This window comes from Falco biarmicus, chromosome 4 (genome assembly GCF_023638135.1).
Source record: "Falco biarmicus isolate bFalBia1 chromosome 4, bFalBia1.pri, whole genome shotgun sequence".
Classification (NCBI taxonomy): domain Eukaryota; kingdom Metazoa; phylum Chordata; class Aves; order Falconiformes; family Falconidae; genus Falco; species Falco biarmicus.
In genome coordinates, this window is record NC_079291.1 from 4,792,525 (window position 1) to 4,819,767 (window position 27,243).

The 27,243-nt window shown below is 37.6% G+C and overlaps 1 protein-coding gene across 3 annotated transcripts in view; it reads right to left on the reverse strand.

The window, feature by feature from the left end:
- Positions 1-4,479: 4,479 nt before the first annotated feature.
- ANKRD28 (ankyrin repeat domain 28) overlaps positions 4,480-27,243 on the reverse strand; it is a 128,596-nt gene continuing 105,832 nt past the window's right edge. For 2 of the 3 annotated variants that reach the window (XM_056336589.1, XM_056336588.1), the window contains exons 15-28: positions 23,405-23,516; positions 22,731-22,757; positions 21,718-21,792; positions 20,223-20,424; positions 18,702-18,789; positions 18,123-18,240; positions 17,320-17,539; positions 15,828-15,915; positions 15,648-15,731; positions 15,006-15,151; positions 14,751-14,833; positions 14,526-14,608; positions 12,250-12,341; positions 4,480-6,491 (exon numbers count right to left, since the gene is read on the reverse strand). In XM_056336589.1, coding sequence (XP_056192564.1) covers positions 6,205-6,491; positions 12,250-12,341; positions 14,526-14,608; positions 14,751-14,833; positions 15,006-15,151; positions 15,648-15,731; positions 15,828-15,915; positions 17,320-17,539; positions 18,123-18,240; positions 18,702-18,789; positions 20,223-20,424; positions 21,718-21,792; positions 22,731-22,757; positions 23,405-23,516 — 1,705 coding nt within the window. In that variant the 3' untranslated portion in view covers positions 4,480-6,204. The remainder of the gene's footprint in view (positions 6,492-12,249; positions 12,342-14,525; positions 14,609-14,750; positions 14,834-15,005; positions 15,152-15,647; positions 15,732-15,827; positions 15,916-17,319; positions 17,540-18,122; positions 18,241-18,701; positions 18,790-20,222; positions 20,425-21,717; positions 21,793-22,730; positions 22,758-23,404; positions 23,517-27,243) is intronic. The other variant, XM_056336590.1, reaches the window with a different exon arrangement.

Sequence of the window (27,243 nt, forward strand, 5' to 3'; positions counted from 1 at the left end):
CCCTTCTGGCCTTACCCGTCTGCATGGGGGATTTTAAGAAAAATCTTCAGACAGCTTGAATAATTAAGTTTGGCAAGGGATAGAAAATATATGTGTGATAGGATAGGATGTGAATCCTTAGATTTTGCTTTAAACCTATTTAAGGTATCGGATCTGATCTTTGAATATCTAAGACCTCGGTGTCTTAAGATTTCTGAACCAAGTCAGCTGCCAGGTGCGATGAGAAGAAAACCTGCACTTCTCAAAACCGGCACGTCTCATTTGTGAGCAGGAAGTGGGGGTTTGTTCTGTTCTGTTGTGAATATGAATAGCAAAATTTCTGGTTGCTTCCATTGCACTTTTAATGAAAAAAAGAGAATGTACGGTGCTTTTCTCCTCTTTTAAATAGTGGCAGTAACAATATTAAGACAGCTTGAAAGGCTCTTTAGGTTCCATGGTATTCAACTATGTTTACAGCTACATGGTGAAATACTGCCAAGATTCCTCTCCCAGCCTCGGCTTGAAAATCGGTAAAACAGCATGGAATGGAGGGAGCTCAGTTTATCCTAATGTAAAGTAGCGCCCAGCACCAGGGAAGCAGGGACAATTTACATACTGCTTTACTTGAAGGTAAGTAACAGTGCTAAGGAGACTGGGACACCGGGTTGGATAGAGTTATAAGAGATCTTTGAGGCCCACAAGTAGGGACAGTCACCTTCTTCCTGTCGGGAACGTTCAGTTGCAAGGTAAATTGTAGAGACGGGCAACAGCCCACAGCTTGAAAATTTTAGTCAGGTCTGTTAACTTTTTCCCTCAGGGAAACCAAAACACACTTGCAAATTTCCTGGGCTCCAGATCGCTGAACAACTGAAAGAAACACGCTTTCCAAGTCTGCCATTTCAGACAGCTTTTCTCTCCGCAGGTACGAGAGGATACGTGATAAGGCTGCTTCTGTGATAAGGCTTATAAACATAACAATAGGATGTTTTCTTAAGAATAACCAGTTTTTTTGCAATTTCAAATTAATGCACAGTGGTTCCTTTGCACTTAACATGTTTTCTTCAAAACACACAGGTTATTATAGTGAGAAAAGGACTCCAGAAAAACTAAAAGCCTACCAGCCAAGAGGCCTGCGCTGCATCTCTTCACGTTTAACACCTCAGGTTTTAGTCTGTAAAGGAGACCTGTGTTTTATAAATTCTTACCTTGCCCAAATTAGAGTCACAGCTACAGGTTTATAAAAAAAGCCTTTTCATCCTCATCTCTAAGAATTCTTCTCCCACTGTCCCGTCAGCTTCTGCAGGATATTAAAGGATTATTTATAAGGAAGTCAATGAAAGTTGTTGAGAGATTACTACAAGAGGCAATAGTTAATGATCTTGGATTTAAAGATTTATATGAATTTGGTGGACCAACTTCAAGAATTCAGATACTTACTTTTTCCTGATATTAAAATGGATTTTGCTGAGTTTAAATCCAGGCCTACAGAAGTGGCGTTAAAAGTTTAAACTACTTATTAAGCGATTATAAAGGCTCTTCTCTCCAAGGTTATTAGTTTGATTGCAACCAGGACGGGATTATCAGGAATTATTGCTATCAGTAATCACTGCTTTTTAACCAAAAGTATGATGGCCTTTCTTTCTTTCTTTCGGAAAATGGTTATGTACCATCAGCACAGAGCAAAGCGGTGAGAGATGAGGAGGGTGCTCCTGCCAGCTCCTCCTGCTGCTCCTGCAGCTGCAGCCCAGGAAGCCCATGGAGCTCCCTCACCCGCCCTGCAGCACACTGAGCCAAAGAGCATGTCCTCCAGAACTGCTGTTTCCACAAATGCTCACCCTGTTTATATTTAGGTTTCAGTTTTTAAGTTGTGAACCCCACTGATCCAAACATGGAATTAAGGAGGATGGGCTGCCTGGACGCAACTGTCACTGTTAGAAATGTTCCATGATTATGCACATGAAAAAACTTCTCACCAGTATATGCCAAACTGTCCGTTATACGGTATTCACTGTCGCCTCTCCCAGTTACAGCATGATTAACAGAAAGGTCACCATAAACTTTTTCTTGTTGCAATAAAGAAGCTGAGCTAGCAGAACGCTACTTGTGTTATCTCCAACCAAGTGGATTTAATGAACATTTGCTTTTTTAAAAAAAAACCTACAGTATGTTACTCTCTATTACTACAGTAGTTGTTGCCTTTAAATGGACATAATCTCTGCGCGAGACAGGAAGGCTAATTCCTCTCAAAACCAGAATTACCAAGTTGAAGAATCTGTAAACATTATCTCATTCTCCTTTTCAGTCATTTTCTGTAACATTTGGGATCTTTAGTGCCCTTTGCGTAGATGTTAAAAGGAGCAAAGCTTTGAAGTAATTAATTTTTAATTACTAATTTTTTTAATAAACAAAAAAATTATTCTTTAGCCTGGTAGATAAGTCAGAGTTTTAAAGAAGAAAATATACAAGAAGAAGAAGAAAAATACAAAAACCAACCAGAACCAAGATCCAAGTTTAAAAAGTGCATATTTCTAGCTCTGATTGTTCCAGATACATTTAGATGATTATTTTGGAGATAAATACAAAGCACGAGACACAGAAGTTGAGATATTGTGAGGAATTACAATAAAAATCTCTGATTGCAGTAGGGTCACTCTGGGGCTGGGGGCACCGATTTCTTCATTTTAACAGCATCCGTGCTACCACGCTACACTTAACAGTTCAGCCGAGGAGGTAAATACTAACTTGGCATCTTCTGCAGAACGCTTATCCTCAGAACTGAGAAATACAACATCCCAGAAAACATCCCAGAAGTCAGAGTACACAGAAAGCTGAGCAGAGCTGATTGTCCTCATTCCTGAACATTCCGTTAAACAACCCCCCACACCCCCTCCCTGAATAAAAAGGGTTTCTTTTATTCCAGTATACTGCTTCCGTGGTCCAGCCAAGGCTCACCTCTCTCGGTGAAAAGCCAAGAGGCTGTTTGGGTGAAGGTTGTAACAATAACCGTGCTCTGTACAAAAAAAAGAGGATTTCTTTTAGAAAGATGGAAGTTCTAATACCATTTTCTGGAAATGAACAGGCCTACACTCAGGTATGAACAGTTTTGGGTTTTGGTTGTTTTTGTTTTTGTTTTTTTTTTTTAATAAAAAAACCCCATCAGCCCCACACAGGATTATTTGTCTTAAAGAAACAAGGAACCTTCTGTTCTTTGACTGCTCATTAAGTGGTCCCTGACTACAGTAGCATGTTCTTGAAACAAATCACGTTCCATTTTTGGAATAAGACCATATTCTAACAATAGTCCCAATTATCACTTACAAGGCATAATTACCGTCCTACCCATACTGCCAGGTAGTAAGGAGTTTTTTTTGGGGATTTGTTGTTTTTAAATAGGAACAACCAAATACAGGCAAATTGTAATCTACAGGCTCACCAAATTCTAATGATGAGACAGATGAAATACACAAATCATGTAATCTGAATTCCTAAATGGACTTAATTTGTAGTAAAAGACGACAGATCTTTAGGTCCAAAAAATTCACAAAACTTAAAAGTAATGCCATTTAATGCAGCAAAAAAGTCTTCTTCCTCAAGAGTCGAGTAGTAATGAAATGGAGGAGAGGCACAATTTCTGACTGACGGAAGGAAACAAAGGTGTTCCACAGCACCTTTTCCTGCACGTGCCTGTATTCCATGTCTACATCTCGTAACTGTTAAACCAGCGCCTTCTGAGCTTTTTCTCCTCCATCATCCAGGCGCACGGTGGACATGAACAGCTCAGTCCCTGCTGCCCTGCTGATTTTTCCAATGAAGATCAGAGTGTCCCTTCCTATTAACTGCCCCATGGCTACAGACACCACACACTAACAGGCCATCTTGAAGTAAAATACAATTTAGCACAGATAGTATTTTTTTTTAATATACTATTAATACCATCTTCTCATGGTTCCTCTGAATCAACAAAAATTGCACAATTTCCTTAAGAGAAATATGCAATTACCTTTTAAATAACAGGCATGCTACCTGGCATTCTGATTCAGCTTTTCCACAAGCGTACGAGGAAAAATTGGTCCGTGCTGCTTCAACCTTTTTATTTAAATAGATGCAGTGCATCTCCCAACAGGCCAATATGCATCTTTTTAGTGCTGCCTCCATGCTCGGCGGTGGCACGTACATCGCTCCCAGCCAGCCCCATACTTGCAAGATGTAGAAGCAAGAGAGTACAGAGATCACCATCGCCCTAAAATCATCTAATTCTGCTCACAAACACATGGCTTATATAAACAACAAACACAGGCACAAATGGTTAAGAAAGTAACACTTGAATGGAAGCCTAAAGGAATAATGAAGTCATTTAACTTTTAGAATTACTTTAAATAGCTCACCCTTCACTTTAGAATTAAAATGCTGGTAAAGCCTTTGTGACGTAGATTTTATAAATGTTCAACCAAAGAAACGTCGTCATTAATGCTTAGTAGATACAAATAAATTATTCATTAGTAGAACTCACATTTGGGTTTTATTATAGTCCGTAAAATATACAGGAATCTTGAAGTACTGAAAGAGTGCAGGTAAATACAGTATTCAAGCAGTCACTATTTCTATGTACATGCTCATTAATTCTTCAAAAAACCCACAAAATTATCAAATAGATCAAAATATTGTCCCGTGTTTCCACACTATGTTCAGAAAACCAGCTGATAATTTACAATATCATAAAGATTCCAGTTCACAATACAAAAAGGATAAAAAGGAAATTGGAATCAGTTTGTAGTAATTTATTTGTACTTTATCAGGACACGCAAGGATTCCTTGCATGTACATGAACAAATTCACTTGAAAAGTAACAGTTATAGTTAAAGCAGAGCCAAATAAAGTAAATATTCATATTTAACAGACAAAACTTCAGCTTACTTATGTCAGTTTTTCATTCTTCAGGCAATTAAAAAACACAGTAGTCTGTTATAAATTAAAAAAAAAAATATTCGGGCAAGTCTGAACTACATTACAGGGACCTGCTTCTGCTGTTTATTTTCTAAATGGAGCACAACAAAGATACACAGCTCTTCCCACAGACCAGACACTGTACTTTATTTCTCTAATAGGGAAATATACTTTTAAATTCACCTCCCCCTGCCCCTTGTAATGCCAGGATTTAAAAAAGAAAAAGTGGTAGGGATATACAATGTAAGGAAGTGGACAAATTATTGAAAAGAACTCTCAGCCACAACAGGGTTATCAAGACATTTCATTTCAATTTTTTATGCAGTTTCGTAGTTTCCGAGTTCCTGGTGTATTTTTAAATTAAAAAAAAATAAATCTCAATCCAAAACCCAAAGTTAAAAAAACCTAAAGCTGTGCAACAATTACTGCTTCCCTCCCACATCTCCCACCCCTTCCCTTGTTTATTACACTGTACATTTTTCACCCTGACTTCACCTTGTTAGCTGGTTTAATTTCAGTATTACAAAAGTATGACAAGTTAATTTTCATTTCACCTAAAAGAAAGAGAAACCAAAAACTTAAAAGTACATCTGCTTTCTTTCATGGTACATGTAATAGTGTTGGAAGGCTTTCAGATGATTAAAAAAAAATAATTAACCCCCCCCCCAACATTTAAACCCAAATCTAAGCTTCTTTTCAGAAGTGATTAAGGTTTGGTTGAAACAACTTCTCAAATAACCTATTCCAGTTTTCGCAAAAACTTAATTAAAAAAAAAATAATTCTTTAAGTTATTTGGTCCTTTGGCAATTTGCAGCACAAACAATGCCTACTGTACCAAACTCATTTATTGCCTTCAAAATGGTTTTAGTTTTATTGATAATATTTAAATCTAGCATCCTTTGTGTTGTACGATAGTGCTGTCCATTTACATCAAGTAGGGTGCCCAGTCTGCAGAAATTACTTCTGGCACCAGAAACAGAATGGTAGGTACAGTTAAATAAAACAGTTTTGACATTCTTTATTTTTTATTTTTATTTTTTGCCACAGATTCCAAGTACTTAGTCAAGAATTTATGCTTCTTCTGCAAAATATGCTTTTAAAAATCTTCCTAGAGTCTCACAGATTTTTTTTATATGCAAACACAATAAAAAAAGAAAAACAACAAACATCTTCTCAAAGGTCTGTCCTCTTTTGGCATTCAAACACTGCTAGCTTTGTGATAGCACAAGTCTGACCTTCCAGCATGAGGGTTCACTCTTCAGACCTACAAAACGTAGCTTCTAATAGGTCTCAGAATCTGAGTCATTGAGCTCGTCGTCTTCTGTGTATGGGTACCCACCTTCCCTGCCAATGTTGTTGAAAGTACAGTAGGAGCTATGTTCGCTCCTCATGATTGGCAAAGAGTCGAAGGTGACAGTTTTTGAGGTGTTGGTGTAATGATTAATGGCATTGAATGTAAGGGAAGGTAACGTGCTGCTCGATGAAACAGGCATCATTGTGGCCAGAATGAGAGCTAGGCAATCGGCCACGTCCTTATTGGGCGCGCAGGCCAAAGCTGGTGTGTAACCTGGAAAGTCAAGAAAAAACAAAGCCTTCATTTAAAATAAAGACAATGTAAAAATACCTCCAAGAGCATGTAATCTTTCAGCTGCAGAAGTATTTTATATTGCTTAGCTCTGCACTCTTTAACCCCCCCCCCCCTCCCCCCCCCCCAAAAAAATGCATTATCAATTAGAATTTTTAAACTTTTGGTTACAAAACCAACCCAGAAGTTAGTGGGCTTTGGAACAGAGATGTGTTTTGTTAAGCACAGTCAGACACTCCAGGCCAGTGAGAAAGCCTGGATTTGAAAATGGTGAGGAAGTCACCCGGCTGAGAACAGACAACTAATGCCAGCCAACAGCGATGGGTGAAGGCATTCACTAGAGAGCCACTGCAGAAACTACAGCTCAACACATTAAATATTTCTTCATCCAGAAGCTTCCACATAGCTGTTCATCACAGACGGTTATTTTAATAAGACTGTCCTATCTCAGCAACAAGCTGGCTAAAGCATAAGTGCCAGTTAATTGAAAAGGCAGAGTATACAATTCCCATGAACCTATACTTCATTGCAGTATACAGCAATATAAATGATAAAGCCAACATCTAACTTTGATTTGAGGGATATCAAGAAATCCACAGAAATTTGAGGAAATGCCAGCTGGATTAGTGGGCTAGGACTTGCAGAGAGAAACTACACCTCTTGGTTATCGACTGGTCCGGCCAAACTCCTTCTGCCAGGCAATGCTACTGTTGCAGCTCCCAGATGCAGGAGGCCTTGGGCTCAATCAAGTCAGGTAGCTGTGAAATTTCTTCTGGGTAACTGGGGCTCTAACTGTCCTCCAACATTTCTGCTTTCGCCACTTTCCCCTTCTCTACATACTTGCCTCTACTCATTATGTGTCAAGAAAAATGCTTCAAATTCTCCTGAGTGGAGATCTGCGCTTTACTCCTGTCTCACGCTTTAAGACTTAATTGTTCAGGAAAGCACCCGAGGAGAAGTTCTGGCACAGGCCTCAGGGTATCCTGACGACACCGAGGCGCTGCAATTGGTGGTGACAGCAGCAGCTCTAGAGGCAGGGCAGTCACCCAAGTACAACTACAGATCGAGCTAATTCTACCGCCAAGACCAAAGGAAGTTCCCTCACCCTGGCTCCACGCAGAGGCGGGTGGCCGGATCCCCGTGCAGCACCCTTGCGGTATCTCTCACTGCACGCAACAGATATGCCGCCCACAGCGAGCTCAATAGGAAGACTCAATAGGAAGTCCTGCACCACCCCCAGTCCACGACTTGAAGGTATGCAACATCCAGGAAAAAAGCACACAAGGAATTTTAAATAATAGATGGCTTTAAAGCAAACTGCACGATGGATTTCTACCCAGACCTTGGAAAGGCATGGAAAATGAGGCAATGCCTGTTCTACCAGCAAGTGTTTCAACTACAAAGGAATCATCTCTACTGTAGAAGCAGATGCAGGTCAGGTTTTCGGATACAGCTCCAGAGTAATTATTGTGTTGTACAATTGCACAGAAGTTTTAAACAAGTAGGCACACTAAAGAAAATAATCGCAGCTAGAAATTAAGAAAACAGCAAGCAGGGGACGATCTTGCGGTTGAACTATTACTTGCTCAGGACAGACCTTGTGCTTGATGCTTGGAACCGAGTAAGACAACAGTCCCTGCTCAGAGAGGCATACAATCCAAGGAAACAGATAATTCAAGCACAAAACACACCAGCTGACCGTGCGATAGGGCCGTACAGAAGTGCAGCGCAGCAGATGTTTTCATTGTTAGTAAGGTATCACAGCACTTAAACAGCTCAGAGCTAACAGTGACAGTCTGCAGAAGAGATACATTTTGAGAGGGTTCAGAAGCAAGGGCCACAGCTTGCTACACTTGGATGAAGTCTGCATCTCCGGCACGTAAGGCAGAACAGAAGGCTCAGAACTGATACTCAAATGCACACAATTTAATATCTACAGTTGCTGGAGACCGTACGAAGGTAAGGTGGCACACAAAATAGCTGGCCGTATTCAACATCATTTCTTTCAGTAATGTGACTTGATAAAAGTTCAAAGAAGAAAAACAAGCAGTCACCCGCTCTCTTTAGGCTGCCCCCCCCCCCCACCCCCCCATTTTTTTTTAAAGGCTTCTTGCTAAGATCCTGAATACTCATACTTATGTTCCTTCTGGAACATCCCAGTTCATCATAAAAAAAATTAAAGGTCAATGTAAAGATTAAACAGATTACTTGCTTCTGTTAAAAGTTCTATAAAACCAGCGTTTATACTAATATGCAATCGTAGGTCTTAAGCTCCTGGCTTTCCTAAGTAGGAATGAAATCACAGTTTTATTCCTGCCTTAGATGTAGCAAGATGAAGTAACTGCTTGCACCATGAAAGACTGACATCTGCGTCCTCCACCACTTTATTTTTGTCTATATTATTTTAGAATTATAAGAACAAATTATATTTTTAGTCCCTTAACTGCAAAGTGATCATTCATATTCCAGGGCAACAACAGGTATAAATACTTCAAATTTTCTTTGAAGATGTTGGTAAATACACAGGCTCCACTGAAATCTCGTTACCCAGTCCTCATATAATGTTCCCCCTGATCTGGACTTGTACCTGTATAAACCTTCACACAACAACAACGAAATTACTATCTTAATTTGTGGATGGGGCGATAGAAGCAGAGTGAGGTGAAGCAGCTTGCTTGGACAGCAGAAAACAGAGCCTGTGTGATGGACACGGCTTAAGCCCAGGGCTCCCCCCATCAGAACAGAGCTGCTCCCTCCTCCGGGGCTTGAGAGTTTCCATGAAGGCGCCAACAGGAAAACGAGAAGGTTATTAATGTGGTCAGTGCAAAGACAGTTCTCAAGATAAACTGAATGAAGTCTTACACTTGGAAAAGAGAAGAAAGGCATCTGAGGCATGAGTCATTTCATAAGCATTTACAAGAAAAATTTCTTCCAGAAAACTGGAGATGTCCAACATAAACTAGAATATGAATGAAGGAAGGCTTGGAAAAGGACCAAAAACCAAAATCCACACACACACCCCCCTTTTTTTTTTTTTTTTTTTTTTTAAATAAAATGCTTGAAAGGCTCAATGATCACTGTAACGATGAATCTAGGAAATAAAAGAAACCTCCATGCTATGTCAGTCTCTGGAGTCAGAGAATGCTTCCTCTCACTGCTGTGGTGCACATTAATACGACAAAAGACAGACCACATCAGGAAATTTAGCTAGCCTCGTAAGTTAAATAGCAGGGGAAAAAAACCCAACCCAACCCAAACAAAACTGAAAAGTTGATTAAGTGACCAAAAGTAAAACTTCAGATGGCATTAAATGAAAGAAAAAGCTAGTAACTTCTTTTAAGACAGATGAACTTGCATAAATGTCAAAATCAACAGAATTTTTGTAGATAGCAAAATTTCATCACAACAGGTGTGGAAACATGGGCAACGTGGAAGTGAAAACGAACCCTCAACACGACTGCTTTTGGGAAGTATACTGGACAGCTGATTTGCTGTTTCAGTTGCATTTAGTCTTTTAAGAACCAAGAGGATTACATTTTTCCCAAAGCCATTAGTTCTTTCTCACCACATTAATGGAAGCTCAATAAAAAAATGCAGTATGACTTCAAATCTAGACTATTAAGTATCTTACAAATGAATTATAAACTGAAATGCAGATAATTGGAGTGATGTTGGGTTTTTTTAAAGCTCATTTTTTTTGATAATTTTATGCAGCCCAGACATAGCAGCAGAGGACTATTAAGTAGTTTTGCAGATACAGATACAAATAGAGACTTATTGCAAAAAAAAGTCAATGCAGCCCTTACAGAAAGGGACAACTTCAATGACGAGAAATGGATCATCACTCCGTACAAGCTGAGGTTCTGCTGGTTACATGTTCCATATATTAAGACATGATTCCATGTAAAACACTAGCTAAAACTTTACCTCCAATTTCATCTAATTCTATCTGAAATGCCAAGCTTGCATGGTAGATCACTGAACTTACCTGAACTATGCTAAAGTAAGAGAATGTCAGTGTTGAGATGCAAAACATTCCAGCGCCTATTTCTTGAGACTGCCTTGCTAAACAGATAGCTTTCGCCCCCCAAAAATGCATGAATCACACTCTTTTAAGCCTTTCTAATAATAATAATTAAAAAAAGGAAGTAACTTCACCTACATTTTTACCTTATCAGAATTAAATATATGTGATTTTTTTTTCTTTAGGGACACGAATACTCTAGCAGTAGGTATGAAAGACAAAGAGGCCCGAAGGCAGAACCTGGCTATCGATACTGCCAGCTTTTCCTTTTAATATAAAAGGTACACTATGGAAACCGAGATGACTTTTGCAACAGGTTCAGCAAACCTGCTGACATACTAATACCTTTAAACATTAAGAAAAAATTACAGTGACAGGTGAAATAGATTGATAAATCCCGTGAAAGTCTCCCTTGCTCTTTCACAACTTTCATCACTTTGCATATACTGTACTTTAAACTGGCACACTCATCCAACAGAAGAAGAATTCACTGACTATTCTTAAGGCTGCTTAAAATTTTATAAGCAAAGCAATCGCTGTTAGAAAGAACCACAGTGAGGAACAAGACTAGTTAGCATTCAAATACCTTACAATTTAAAATACAAGCAGAACGTAAAAAGTTTTAACACGTTACAGTTAGAACCCCAGGCTGCCAGAGAATTGACACTTCCATACAAACAATGTTTTTCTCTCTTACATCAAAGATCCACCCTAACAAGGGACTGGTGGGCTGTACACAAAAACCCCACAAAAATACTTCTCCAGTTAGCATACTTGTGATGAGAAACAAAATAAAAAAGATATATTTTCCAGTGTCTTCATTTTAGGGAGTTTCATTTAGCAGTTACCCCTGTCCTCTAGTTTAGGTAAGGAATGCTCTTTAAAAACACCCATGTCACTTTAAGCATTGTAGTTTGAGAAACACAGAGAGAAAGTTACAGTGAACATTAAGAGAGGAAGAACTTTCCAAATTGGAAATATAATTCAAACTATTAATTAGGCACATCCCTTCTGGAAAGAAACCAAGCCACCCAACCCCCACCCCTCCAACCCCCAAACTCCCCTCTCAAATCCCAGCTACTGCTTTATGACACAACAGGTATGACATAAGAGCAAGAGCTCTTAGGCTTTTAAAAGCACAGCTTCAGAGGACCACAGATGTCTTACATGAAAACATGCAAGTAAGAAGTCAGCAGATTTGATTTTCTTTTGTTCTAACAAGGCGTAGGATTTATTCTCTGTGATAAAGCAGTTACTTTTTCTTACTTCTGTATCCCAAAAAACTCTATAAAGAGCCAGAAGCTTGAGACCGGTAACCGATCTGTAATTCATCCTCGTTTTTAAAAGCTAATTCCAGTATACCTACCGTGACCAAATGAATGGCAATTCAATCCAGCTTCTTAACAGCTGAACGTTCTAGCTTACTTTGAGCAATATGTTTTTCTGACCTTTTTCAGTTACGCCAAGGCTAGCGTATTTATAGGATATACATTATATAAATGCAATCCAAACACTTCTATGCCATGACCTATATTGTTCTGAAAGTCTTCCCTCTCCTTACACTTCTTCTGCTTTGCTAAAATAACCCATCACCAGCACATTTTTTTTTTATGGGGGAACCGACTGCAAGGCTCATATTAAATCCAAAGGGTTACTGCTTTTCAGTGAGCTGAGTTTAAAACCAAAGTTCCTTATGGGGAAACAAATTTTTCTTACCATTTTCATCTACAGCAAGTACACTTGCTCCCTTCCCTAAAAGCTCTTGAACTACAACCGTTAGTCCATTCCGAGCAGCTACATGCAGAGGTCTGTGAAGACAAGCAAACTCATATATAAACCTTAGAACAAGATAATAAGTAAGATAGGTAACTTGCATCTAGTTAAATGATTACTGAAGTATTTATACCTGTATGTTATTTATACATTATATAAAAATTGTAGATGTAATAACTGAGATGGGAAAAAACAGCATATTAATTTTCTTATTGCAAAGAAACTACAATAACAATTGTGCACTTTCTTCTTTTTACGGCACCAAGCAGTGAGGAAGACCTGCTTACCTATGAACTTTACCATGTTAAAAAAGTTAGAAACATCTAGCACCCTACTGTTGATAAATCCTTCACAGAACTGTTGTAACAGATACCACCGCAGCAGTGTTACCGCATATCACAGGCAATAAGCAATAGAATACCAACAGCTGAATGGTAGTCATATTTTATGGCATGTAAATGCTTATAAGAGATGCCGAAGAATTTCATCAATCTGCCTTTTAGAAGTGACTAGAGATAAAAGCATTATTTTATAGTATAATGCATGAAGCAACAAAAGCAGATTACTTCTCAAAACCTCACACTGTTAACCGTAACTGTTTTGCAGTGACTGGATTACCAAGGGAAGTGTAGCTTTACCTCAAATATTCTAATTGTATCTTTTTCAAATGCAACAGTTTTTCAAAATTGGTTACCCCTGGCTTTAATAAAACCCTACCACCACTCAGCAGGAAAACAGAATACATCTGCTTACTTCCCTCCTCCTTTACAGTTCTCTACATTTGTTTAGAGATTCTTAAAATTGTTTGAATTAACTGTGAACTATATTTTGATTTGGAAATAAGTGCCTTACTTAGAGAACAGAAATGCAAAAGATACAAAGAGGAGCAGCTGTATCTATGGTGCTTATATTAAAGGATTAAAATTCAAGAACTACTGCACACTGCAAAATGTACTGTAATTGGAAGAATTTCAATATAGAGGCCAACAATTGTAATGCTTATCTTGCTACGAAGTAGGACGTGAAGCTGTTCAGAAAGTCAGTTATTAAAAAACATTTGCTAACCAGTAATATTTTAAACAACTGTTAAAATCTTGAAATTCATATAAACATTTCATGGAGGTGCAAATATGTGACCAATTTTCCCCCACAACATCTCTTGATCAGACTGTATGAGCCAAGGTATGTGGGTAGAATTACATAAGCCCGTGGCAGCGTACTTTCCCACTTCTGTTCCCATCTCGGTTTTGCTTCTCCTTCTCTTAAGACATCCCTGCTTCAAGGCAGAAATGAGGCAATCAGTCCCTTTCCTGCTTTCTGGTTATTTCCTGCTGCCTGCGGTGCACCACGGTGAGCAAGAGCAGGGGAAGAAGTCTTACTTCTTCCCTAACTCCTTAGTTACTTCTTCCCTAACTCCTTAGTGCAAGCAGATCCCTGGGCATAGTTGGAAGAACCGTAGGAGTTTGAACAGGACAGATTCCGAAAGGGATGTAAGGTCAAATAGCGAGTTGCTTACAAGTTCCAGTGTTCTTTTTCTAAATGGTCTGTGATAGTGTTATTAAAGTGGTCTAACAACACATGGACATAACTACGCCACGTATCAGCTGCCAAATATTGCCCATAACACAAATACATTCTTTAAAAGGAAAAAAAATGCAGAAGACTAATTTTAAAAGCCCATCCTGATATATATTCCCTAGTAGGACATGCCACTTACATTTCTAAGTTTTCCTTATGATCGGGCTAACAAAATAAGCTTAATTCTACTTGAGAGAAGATCTTCAGGAAGCATTCAGAATACCGTACTCTCCATGATATTTTATAGAAAATACTTTTTCATCCTAGTAGGAATAGGTGTCTTTTGCTAGCAGAAGGCATGCTGAAGAATAAAAGCATACTTCAGCTAGGGTTTTTCTTCTTTTTTTGTTTGTTTTGGGGTTTTTTGTTTGCTTGTTTGGTTGGTTCTGTTTGGTTTTAGCTTTTCAAAGCTAAAATACTGTAAGATTTATTTATCATCCCTTTCACCCAGCTAAAACTAGAACTTGAAGTATGAGCTTAAAGTTTTTCACTTTTTCACTTCAAGTCAGTTCAGCTCTTTGTACGTATTAAGCAAGTAAAATTCAATCAATTTGGGAAAAAATTCTGTAAAATACTCCTCTTTATGAGCAAGATACACACCAAAAACCCATCTGTAAAACACACTCACTGCCGATACGTACGTTTGCAAGGCTGCATTGGTGGCATTGATGAGGTTTCTATCCGTAATCTTCTCCAGTATTAACAAGGCACTAGTTTCATGACCCTTAATACAGAACAAACATCTGTCATATAAAAAATATTCTTCAAAAATTGCTTTGAATGCCTTTTCGAAGTCACAAGTTAATATCTGCAAACAGTGCTTGATAACGCAAAGCTCAGCACTGTCAGTCAGACTACGCACGCACCTTGCTGCAAGCCAAATGGAGTGCTGTGTTCTTAGAACTGTCTTGCAAAGTCAGATCAGCCTTAGCACTGCTAACCAGCACCTCTGGGGAAATAAAGATTCGTATTAATTAAAAGCATCTTAATGGCTTACATTTGCACAGAGTGAAAACAGAATTCGGACAAAATATACCCACAAGAACATTAACTATAAGGCAACTTCACCCACAGTAAGACTGACAAAGCCAAGAGCAGAAGTATATAAACTTTCTCTTTACCAACTGTATTCGTCTGTCCATTTTCTGCAGCCATCATTAAAGGTGTTTTCCCAGAAGAATCCACAGCGTTTACTTGAGCATTGTGACTGAGCAGAAGCTGTAGACACTCGACGTGATCTGTAAAAGCTGCTGCATGAAGAGGAGTTCTACAACAGATCAAAAGACAATATGGCCATGGTCACCTGTGCTTTCTGCACGGGGCATCCCGACTGTGATCCTGCAGATGCAAAGGACTGGGCGATCCCTCCCACTGATCCTTTGAAATTAGTGTTGCTGGAGTTGTGACTGCTGCCTTTAGAAAGTCACCTTCAAGTTTGAAATAATTCCCTCTACGTAGTTTATTATAATTTGATTCAGAAAAAATAAAATACGCATAAAGTGCTACCCACAAAGTGATACAATTTAAAACATGCTCCAACTTGCCTATGTAATAAAAATCCAATTCAAGTTTATTAAATCAGAACAGGATTTTTTAAAATCTAGATTTTATTTCTAGCACAGAATAAAAATCTTCAGAGAATAAAAAGAGGGGAAGGGGGAATTAACGTAAGCAGCATATACAAAAACCCCAAACGATCACAGAATTTAGCAGAGTCACTTTTACATTACAGATGTTCTTCCACTGTGCATTTACACTCTTACCTTCCTTTTGAATCTGTTGAATTTACAATACCAGCACCTAGTGTATCAATTAACATTTCTGCAGCACCTTCATTGTCATTTATCCTACAATGAATTAAACAGGCTGTTATTTACAGAATGATAAATCTTTTGTTAAATACAGCAGTGAAATCTATGAAGAATAATTTTGCACTTCCTTACACAGCACAATGCAATGGACTGAAAGAATTTCCTTCCATTTTCTGGAAAACTTCCTGTTCCAGGAGGAGCTCTACACAACTGTCATGACCTAAAGCAAATATAAGAATTAGGTATTAATGAAAAAAAAAAAAGGAAAGAAAGAAAAGAAAAGGTCTATTTATGGATTACAACAGAAAAATACATATCTAAATTAGATTAAGCGATATTTTATTTGAAACTTTCAAAGACACACTGGTTATATTTGACAGGGCTACATTTAGGGACTAGGATGTTTTTAGAATCCTGAAAATCAAACTATCATTTAACACTGTAAACTCTGTGAAATTTAGAAGGGATCTCATGCTGTCTGAAGAACATCCAGAGCACTTAATTTAGTTCTTTCCACCCCCACATTTCAAACTCTTCTGTACATTCACCACTTAGTCTACGTGAAAATGTCTCCACCATTTGAGGGTTATTTTTGTTCCACTGCCTTGGTAAAGCCGAAGAAAACCCAAGTCAACAGTCATAACAAAAGCTTAAAAAGAACATGGTCAACCTATCATACTATTATTTTCAAAATTCTATAGCCTACTGCCGTACAGGTAGCTAACAATTGTAACTCTTTGATCTTTGATGCATATATGCAGAGAACCTTAGCTCAACATTCACTGATGTCTGAAGATCTGTATTTTCACAAGTGCTTTCAAATTTTCATTCTACAGATCAAGCATATTTCAATTTTGTTTTATTCAGACACTGTGGTCACTCTGAACATGGACCAAGCTGCAAGTTTAATTTTATGGATGTGATAGAAATGTTACTCTAGTTCGAATTATCAGTGTATTACCCAGTTGCTCCAGCTGTGAAGACAGTCTAGTTATTTTTCACTTAAAATAGATCAGTAAAATGAAGCTCTAAACCCTTACTTCTTGACCTTTCTCTATCATGTGACTCAGAGGTGAAATAAATGAGAATCTCCACTATGCTGGAGATGAACACATAGAAGAAAGCCTTTAGCAAAGGAAACAAATGAATTTCCTACCTTTTAAGTCCTCCCTCACCCCCAAAACCCAGAAAAGTATTAGTGAAGAAAAAAATTACGACTGAATCACTTGTATATACTTTAGCTTCTTATGCCTATCAAGGTTGATTTGAGTCAAGTTTAAAAAAAGATTTAATCTGAAACCATTCCTTACAAGACTCCCTGTGAAGGTTATTTTTGGGGGATGTGTGGTGCACTTCTACTCACAGGTACTATGCAGAATTTCTTAAAAGACTCCTTGAGGCACAAAACTAAAGAGGGCAGTTTATAACAAAAATGTAATACAAACACCTCATATTATGCATTCGATGTTAAAGCACTCCCCCTCAAGATACCATGGCCGTCATATTGTCACAGTGACTAAGACGAACTGAAAGAGGACAGACTTTGTTGCTTTTATAAATAGTAAAACTTTCTCAGTATCAACAAATACATTTAGACCTGTATTTCAATTTTAACGTATTTTACCATTATAGCAGGCCCAATGCAGTGATGTATAGCCGTGATTGTCTGCTATTGCAGGTACTGCATCCACAGACGTAGCTGACTGCAGGAGAGCTCCAAGAACACCTATATGTCCACATGCAGCTGACAAGTGTATAGGGGTTCGTCCCCTACAGTCTCGTAATAAGGACTTAGCACCATGTTGAAGCAATGCTTCCACACATTCCTCATGCCCCGTAACTGCCTGTGAGACAAGAAATAGCAAGTTTGCAAATATTCATGTATATAAGCCAAGGTGTATAACTAAAGCAAGCAAACCTCGGGCAATTTCTTACATTTTTAAATAATATCAATATAAGGACAGTTATTATTTTTATTCCTGAAAACATTCGTTCTGTTGGAAAAATAGCAGTGTACTATAATATCAATGACAGAATTTCTTGGAATAACACCGAATGAACTGCTGATCTCTAGGGCTCTTTCAATTGCCTCATCTGGCAGAAACTATAAAAAAAAAAAGAAATTTGGCATACAGCAGTCTCCTTCCTCCCGTTAACACTACCCTGACCCATAACAAAAAGCAGTACTCTGAGACCTCTCCAGTCAACACGGCAAAATTAAAAGACTCCAGAAGTCTAAAAAAACATTCTGAGGATACACAGCTAACAGGTGAAAGCTAGCCTTTTGGAAGCAACTAAAAAGACAATTCAAAGCTAAGAATGGCATGATGAGAATAACGAGAAATTCATTAACACTACCTAGTAAGTCTGTATTTGAAATTAGTATGCATAAAACTGGAAGGGACAGAAAAAAGAATATTCTCTTACCCCTCTATGCAATGCTGTCCTTCCCCACTTATCTTTGGCATCTACATTTGCTCCTTTGTTAAGGAGTGAATAAACGCAGTCAGTGTGCCCATTGAGAACTGACAACATCAGAGGAGTCCTGAGCAAAGAGTGAAATAAAGCGTAATCTACATGGAAATTTAACAGACTAGATCCAGCTGAAATACAACTAACTACCCTTCTGGTGAACGCTGTTAACATTCACATCATCAATGATCATCTCTAGCATTACCTTCACTCTGAGAATACCACTCATACTTGCTTTTTGGAGTCAAGAAAATACATTAATATCCCTTAATTCAGAAGTCCTGATTAAGTTATTAGTATCCATTTTTTTCAGCATCTGGGCAATAAGACACATTTTACTTTCAATTGAAAAAAAAAGAACATTTTTCACCGCCATTATGTTTATTGCAAAATACACAGATGCACTTGTCCTAGTTCAAATATCATCTCCCTTCAAATTCATAAATTAAAAATCGCTAGTGTAAAATATTTAGGTTTTCCTTTAATAAAATACACTAACTTGTGAAGAACAGAATATGTATCATTTGAACTCACTGTCCATTTCCGTCTTGAATGTCCACTGCGTTCTGTGGTTCTGCATTTCCTATCAACAGCCGCAAACATTCCGAATGACCATTTGTAGCTGTAAAACATCATAAAAATACAACCAGTTTTACATCAGTTGCCTTTGAGTATACAGCTCAAACATACTGGTAACCTGCTCAGACTAGAAGGCTGTTAGCTTGAGAACCCACTGTACAACTTCACCGTTGTTATAACTTAAATTAAAGCAAAAAGTATAAACACTAGAAATTATTTCAGAAATCAGGCATTCTCAACTGTATAGTTTTAAAAGTAATTGATTCCAACTGTCAGTTGCCAACAGCTATTTGTTTTTTGTATATAAATGAGGTGTACACATTAACCATAATTTAAATATATGTTTCTACAACATCCACAAGAAGAAATAATTAAATACAGTAATTATCATAACTTTTGCTTGTTTTAAGGCACAGGTAAACACATACCTAGCTAATCATACACAGATGTTGTAGCAAGCATAGCATGTGTAAAGCTATGAAATAATAACTGAAATCATACTTAGAAGGAGGGGAAGGAAATACAATGCATAAAAGTAATTAACCAAGCAGCTAAAAAAGGGAAAAATAAAAGCAACAAAAAATTGAGAAATCACATTTAAATGCAACCCATGAAAGATAAGTGATCGCTCGTTGGAGAAGAAATTATTTCTGACACACAGCTGCAATATTCAGTCCACATAACAACAGTGACAATTCATGCTTCTTTAACTGGCAGAAATGCTAACAAGTTCGGAGAAACTAAATCAAATATAACAATACAGCTTGTGCTCATGGACAACAAATTAAACGGCTAGAATGACAATATTTTGTCCCTAATGCTCTTTCTACTGCAACATTTCTAGAGTACCGTAACTATAAATGTCAATCTAAGTAAGTCTATTTTCAAAGAGGAAGAAATGAGAATATACGATGAATGCTAGACTTTGCAAAAAGTAGGTTTATAGAATTTTTCTAGGAAATGCAGTGAGAAAATATTGCAAAGGATTGCTGTTATTTCCAAAACGCTCAGGAGTCATTTAAATCCTTGGAAAAAACCCAATGTATAGTTTTCATGTCTCTTCTCAAACTCACAAAATTCTCCAAGACTCCAGTCATTTTTGGAAGTATTTTACAAAGCTGCCAAGACATGCAATACGATTCACGTATCTAAATTTGGGCCTACAGTTTGGGTTGCACGAAAGACGAGGAGAGAAACAGGAACATGTCACTGACGTCTGCCAGCACAGCCAGCCTAGCTAGCTGAATGGGCAAGGACAGGGCACTCCTGCAGAGCCTCGAGCTGAAATGATTTATTGGGTTAACCCTGGTTTCTGTCCGCAACTGCTTTGTTACAGCTTTCTCAGCAGAGCTTATACCTTGAAAGTTGTCTATTCCTAAACATCATTTCTTAGAGCATTAATGATACGAGACTTCTAAACACGAAGATGAGCCACTTCGAAAGCCGGAATTTTAGAGGTTAGTGGTTAGCACACACCTGCAGCATGTATAGGGGTCCTCTTTACAACATAATCTTTCACCAAGATTGATGCTCCCTGATTAATAAGCACATCTACACATTCCACGTGACCCTTAAAGGCAGCCAGATCCAACGGTGTCCTTCCATTATTATTCCTCACATCAAGGTCCAGCAGTGACTGTACCAGCACTTCCAGAGCTTGATGGTGGCCATGATAAGCCTACAAGAATAAGAAAATTCTTCAGTTTTCCCGCCCTTCACATTTTTCCTTTCCTTACCAGCACTATGTAAATGAAACTGTGAAGATGGTATTTTTGTTTTAACCTGTGGAAGAGCTACTGATGCAGCAGGTTACAATAGTTACAACTAATTAAAAAAACATACAAAATTGCAGCAATGTTAGTGGCTTTTTTTTTTTTTTTATCCTTTCAGTCAGCAACTGAAACTACTTTCAGAAAATGATGTCTCTAAGTTGTATAACTACCAGTATTTTGAATATTGCATGTTTCACTGCTTTATGTTATAGTTAAATTACCATCAGATTATTTCAAGTGAGGAACACATGCAAACTTGACTAACCCCTGTTATTTTTTTAAAATAAGAATATTTTAAAAAGAAAAAGCCAATAAAATTAACACAGTAAAAATAACACAGTACGAATAGCTACAGTTAACATAACTGGTAAAACAGAAGTGACTTAGGGGATGAAACAGTTAAGAGATCAGAATGGATATACCAAGGTAAAAAAATAGCACAGAGAATACTTTGTAAATATGTGTCAAGACAACGTTTCAAAGTTAATAATGAAAATAAACACCTACAACTATGGCTTTATAATTTCCATAATAGATATATACTCTTGGATACATAACCTCTGCCCACAGACAAAACTAATTTCCAGGAACAGTCTAACTGCTTTCATTTACCGGCATTAACTGTTACTTTTTACTTTGACCATACACACACACACACACACACAAACACTCTGCATGAGACTTAGGCTATTTCCAAAAAGTACAGTGTGGTTTTCCAGTTGCTCAAAGTCCAGTGAAAAGATGAAAGCTACATATTTTGCTGGTTACTCTGTATTTTGGGTATATTTGTACAGGCAGTTTCATCGGGTCCTCTCTTACATTACTCTTTGTGCAAATCTCTCTTAAAGTTGTAAGGACAAACATTTCTCATGCTGAACAATGATGAGGGTAAAACAACGCTGATGACAAAAAAAAAATGTAATCATTACTTATCGAACAAGTCTTCTATAAGTGTTATTAGTATAAATTATAACATAAATCTTAATTGTAAGATTCCAAATGAAAGCTGTTCCATGAAACAAGTTAGAAGTGAAATGCAAAAATCACCCTATACAGCTTTTCCAGGAATATTAGTACATATTTTTGTGCTTCATTTACCGTTATTGACCTATTTAAAAAAAAATCCAGAATGAATAAGCCTACGTCAACAACTGTTTGCCGTTAGATGAGCTGTCATCACTAACGAATGAAATACTTACAGCTAAATGCAGCGGACTTATAGGTGCTCTGTTGTCTGAATCATTCAGCATGTCAGTACCTGATGTTTCCATCAGCTTAACAGAGAGAAAATCAGAGTGAGTGCCAAACCCCCTCACCTTTAAAAACATTCAGCAATAATTGCTACAGTATCCAGTATACATGGACTGAAAAATAAAAGGAAGAAAAATAGGAAGAATAATGTAGGATTACAGTTTCCTTAGGAATTCTAGATCTCCTTCAACCTTTTATAAAGAGTTTGAATTGCAGTGACTGCAACCCCTCCCCCAATTTCATCTCCCAAGCACAGTTAACTTTGCATAGGAATGCAATAATTAAATCAGAAACTAATCTAAAATTATTATTTTTCCTGAAGCAGCCATATGAAATAATATAGCTGAAATGCAGACAAAGGGAAGACAAGGACGGATGAGAACAGCTGTAGTAGCAGGAAAAAAAAACCCAAACAAAACACCCCCAAACAAGTAAGCATTTAGATAGGTGAAAAGTCAGCAAGAAAAGCAGTATGAAAAGCCAGAAAGGAATATCGATTCTCAGAACAAAAAAACCCCCACACTTCCCAAAAAGAAGAAATGGACTCAAAAAGACACAAGCGTTACAAAATAAGATTAAAATATCTGTGTATATACATTTCCATTTGTTACTTTCAGATGTGTTTTGAAGTTTTAATTCTGGGTCTTTTTCAAGACCATATTTAATTTAGTAAACTAGTTGAATTAAAACACTGAAAGTGTTTGAAAAATACCAAATACATTCAGATCACTAAGTTTTCATTATCACACTTTTATAACATTGTCAGACAAATGTTTTTTTAATTTTTTTTCTATTTTAAAATTCTAATTGCAATGAAATCTAAATTGTAACTGAAATCAAGTAATACATCTATGCACTGAAGAAATAGTTGAAAAAGTCTAAAAATAAGCAGTATTTCTAAAATTACATGTTCTCTTTTGCTGTACAGTAGTACTTTAACAGTGAGAAATAATACACTTACAACATCTAGAGGTGTTTCACTTGCAATCTGCAATTAAAAATATTCAGAATTCATGTTTTAATACATTTGAATAGAAAAGTATAATTTGTGTAAAAATATTAACTTGTATAACACAGAGAAGATAAAATTAGCATATCAAATAACATACACATTTTTGCAAAGGGATTAATAAAAAACTTCCTGAGACTTTATTATCCGATATACTATTATGAGGCCATTAGTTACTGTAAGTACGTGAACTATTTAAAAAGGCACCCTTACTTTGCAGGTTATCAGTACACTTTAATTTGCTCCTTCAGATGACATTTGTGAAATTGCTCAACACTTGTCAGCGGGATAACCTGTAGTTCCTTTATTTCAGCCATCAGGAAAAAGTTTAGCAGTGTATTCTAAATTAAGAAAAAAAAATCCCCAAAACTAATACCCCACATCCTCAACCAGTTCTCTCTTCATCGCAGAATGTATTATCTTTTTAAGCCAGTATCTAGCACCTTAGCTCCTCACCTTGCCCTGTTTGAAGAGTATTAAGTGCTTAAGTATTTATCCTCAAAGGGACTGAAAAACACTACTGACTTATTTTACAGATGAAGAACCAAGGTGGAGGAATCCCTTGGCGTCTGCATCACACTCTAAGAGCAGCTGTTACACCTTTCATCTATGACACGTTTTCTTACCAATTCAAGGCATAAGCGATGACCATAAGCAGCTGAATAATGAACTGCATTGTATCCTTGTTTGTCTCGGATCCCCGGGTTGGCATCATTCCTTAGCAAGTATTCCAGGCACCTATTTAAATTGACACATGCAACCATATATCTAAATACGGAATTGCAACTTTATGCTAAGCGATAAATTGTTCCAATTCAACTGGAAAATAGGATACGGCACACGGGAACGCTGATTTAACATGCAATATTGGCTAGGAGTACAGAACACCTAACTCATTACACCAAGCGTTAAGGTCAATCACAAAGCTTTCAAAATTTGCAAGAATCCTTTTTCTGCGGACATCCTGCATCCTCTGAATTACCTGACTTGGTTAATACTAGTATTTCCTGGCCATTCTCCTCCCAGCTAGTACAACTGCAGCTGCCTTTGTTAATATGACTCATTACTGGTTTTGTGTCTTTTCATGTATCAGTGCATTCTTTCGTATTTGATATGGAAGGAAGGGAACCAATAGCTGAGTTCTTCATGATACGTATCCAGAGTCACACACACACTTCTACCAGACACCCGTTTATTGATTTATTATATAGCAGACACACTCAGCTGTTGGGATACTTTTATCCTACAATTCCTTACTTCCACTACACAAAGTTTAAGACAGCACAAGATCAGCATAGTTTCAACCACAGATACTCAGCAGGGAAGATGAAAAACAGGTTATGAAAGTCAGCTCCTTCTCTCTGTTTTTCTCTTTTTAAGAGACTCCATGCATGCATACTAAACGATTCCAACCAATAAGCCAACTTACTCATAATTATATGTTGTCTATCCTAACATTTTGCAAAGTCACTGTCATGACCTTGAACTTGGTGTCTTCCTGAAGTGTACAGAATCCCTTCTTCCTGGGATTATGAAATGTTTCTCCTTTATCATTTAAATAAAACGCATGTGAAGCTACAAAATAGATTATCTTGTCAAATCCAGCTTGGGACCTTTCTTCCTTAGCACAGATTATCTGAAGGTCTCACAGATCACCGTTATCGGTAGTGACAAACAAGCCAGTTGGTTACACTGACAATATAAAGGTTTTAGCTCTCATTTATCTCATGGAAAATTGTTTGGTAGAAAGTTTCAGGAAATTTCAACATTCGTACTTCTATGATATGGCTATGCTGTGATGTCAGGTGAAAAACTTGCAGTAGGACATGGCAGGTTTAGATTTGAGAGGAACGAATCCTAAAATGACCTCTGATCAATGCTGTTAAGAGTAGAAACTTTATCATTCAAAACTCTGGGGAACATTCAAACCTTGGAGAAATACAGGCAGAAATCCTACAAAAGCAGCCATCTCCTAAGGGAAGACAGCATGACCCTGCAACATCAGAAGTCGTTGTAAGTTCTTTCAAGGAAGGGCCTGGAGACAGCAGATGGAACAGTGCAAATTCATCATCTGAAGCAGATCCAGTACCAGCTGCGATGAAATGGAAACACATTTCAACGTAAGACAGCTGTTCTGGGTCAAGGGCCCAAGAACCCCATGTGCAACAACAGCAATTCACTGAAGTGAAGACCTGACATTTGCTTTTCCAGACAAAGGTTGAAAGTAACAAACAAGATGAGTGAAGATGAAAGGGGGAAAAAGCTGCAGGAAAAACTACAAACTAAGAAGCGCCTATATATAAAGTACTATCTCATTACAAAGTTGAGAACAGCAGGAGCGATACCAATGTGCATTCTCATTTCATCATTTCGTGCCCACCATAAAGGAGAAAAGAACTTAGGCAGGTAGTGAAAAAGGTAAAAACTCTCCAGTCTTGAATAACGTAAGTAACACAGGATGTAAATAACGTTACTACATCTTCAATGTACCTAACAAAAAGCTACCTGTAATGCATATGTTCGTTTTTAACCAAATAATTCGGGTTTTATTTGCCCCATAAACAAATGCCTGGATTTCATGAATGGCAGCTGTGCTTGCATGTTATTTGAATTGAAATGGGATAAGGTTTCCGAGAAGCCAAAGACAAGTCAATTTGTCCCACTGAGTGAGGATTACTGTCCCTACGTTTTATTTGTCCAATTGTCTAACTTTGTCAATTTTAATCAACGACTTTGTCTTAACATTCCTGGCTCATTTATAAATGTCAAACATCACTGGCCTTGGCTATCTAAACTTACGTACTTCATATATTTGTGTGCCCATAAAAACCACAATACGCTAAATACCCTGCTGGAAGTAAAGTCTACTAAAAATCCTTGAGTACCCATTCCTTCCAATGCAAAACAGATTATTATTTTTGCCGTTTCTTCTTACCCATGAAAAAGATTTGCATCTTTTACATAATTAACTGACCTCAACAGGCCTCTTTAAAAGGAGATTAATCAAACTTCCTGAAAGCCCAGGTAACTTAAATTTTGTCCCCATTTATTTTACTGTCTATTAAATAGTTCTAACATAGAAAGAGTGTGGGGTTTTTCTCCCCTAAGATGCTGCTTAGTTTATATCTCATTCTGCAATCACTGCTCTCTCCAGTCTTGTCAAAACGAGGCTTACTGGTGTTTGTTCCAGATTAGAAGCATTTGTTACATATACAAAAGAAATACTTCATAGAGGAAGAAGCTGGAAAACAATTTACAGCAAAAGTGTCCTTGTCTCTAAAATCTGTCTTTAAAGATGTCTGAACAAAGACTATACAAATACATGTAAATATCTTTGGAATTTCTATATAGATAATTTCCTGACTTCCCCACCCCCCCAGCCCCAGGCTTTATATTCCAACTCAGTAATCATTTTTAGCTTCGTTCCTATTTTGAATATGAGCTGAGCAGTACTGGTTTTTCCAGCTGTTACTAATTATCTTGCTGCATCAATATAAAAAGCTTCTTCTCCGGCCATTCAGCTTTGTAGCCTGTCTTCCAGAGAGCCAACTGTTAATCAGAAGGGCAATATCGTGTGGGTTCCAGAGACGATTCTTTGAGTTACCTCCCAAAGCTCTGCAGTATTGCCATCATCATTCTTGCTCATGCCTTTTGTAAGGCAGATGGCAAAACGATGTCATCTGAAGAACCATTATAGTTTGGAGGTTTTCAGAGCAACTGTGAAGCTAAATTTAATCCTAGCTCAACTTGTAGGAAGGCAATTAAAGTAAAATTATCTCAGCAAGCGCCAGCAGGAATTGAAAGTATATCTAAAAAGCAGCAATTTCATTTTGAAGTTTGGCTTTACATTAAAAAAGGCATGTACTTTAAATATTAGTTAAATGGCCATGAAAGTATTCTTTATTTATCCTTCAAAACCCACCCTGTGAGTTACACGCCACCTTGTTCCTATTGCTACCTCATGTTTTAAAAGGTGCTGTATTAAAACAAGATGACACAGCACTCGGCAGCACTTTTGCAGTGAAGGTGCCACTGTGCGCACTTGAGATGCTACGCTGCGCACCAGCTTGTTTTGACCGCTGTATGTGAGCGTGTGCACATGCAAGCGGCATTCTTCTCAAGTTTCCTCAACACATATGATGTCTGGAGCTGAAGTAACCTCATCAATTTTGTGCTATCTATATAAGCTTTGCATGTAAAGCACTGAAGTCATTAGTAACCATGTTAATTATAACCATTACTTACAAAATACATACATGCAAGAGACGTTTGCAGATTTATGAAAGTTTCTGGATGCATTTAATGCATGCAAGTGCAACCTCACAAAAATCAACACTAACAAGAGCTGGAGTTGTAATGCCACACATTAATAGTTTAATCAAACATGAAATAGATAAAGCATCTCATACTGAAATGCTGAGTTAACTTCTATCCTGTTGTAGGCCTATGGTAACTCACAGTTTAG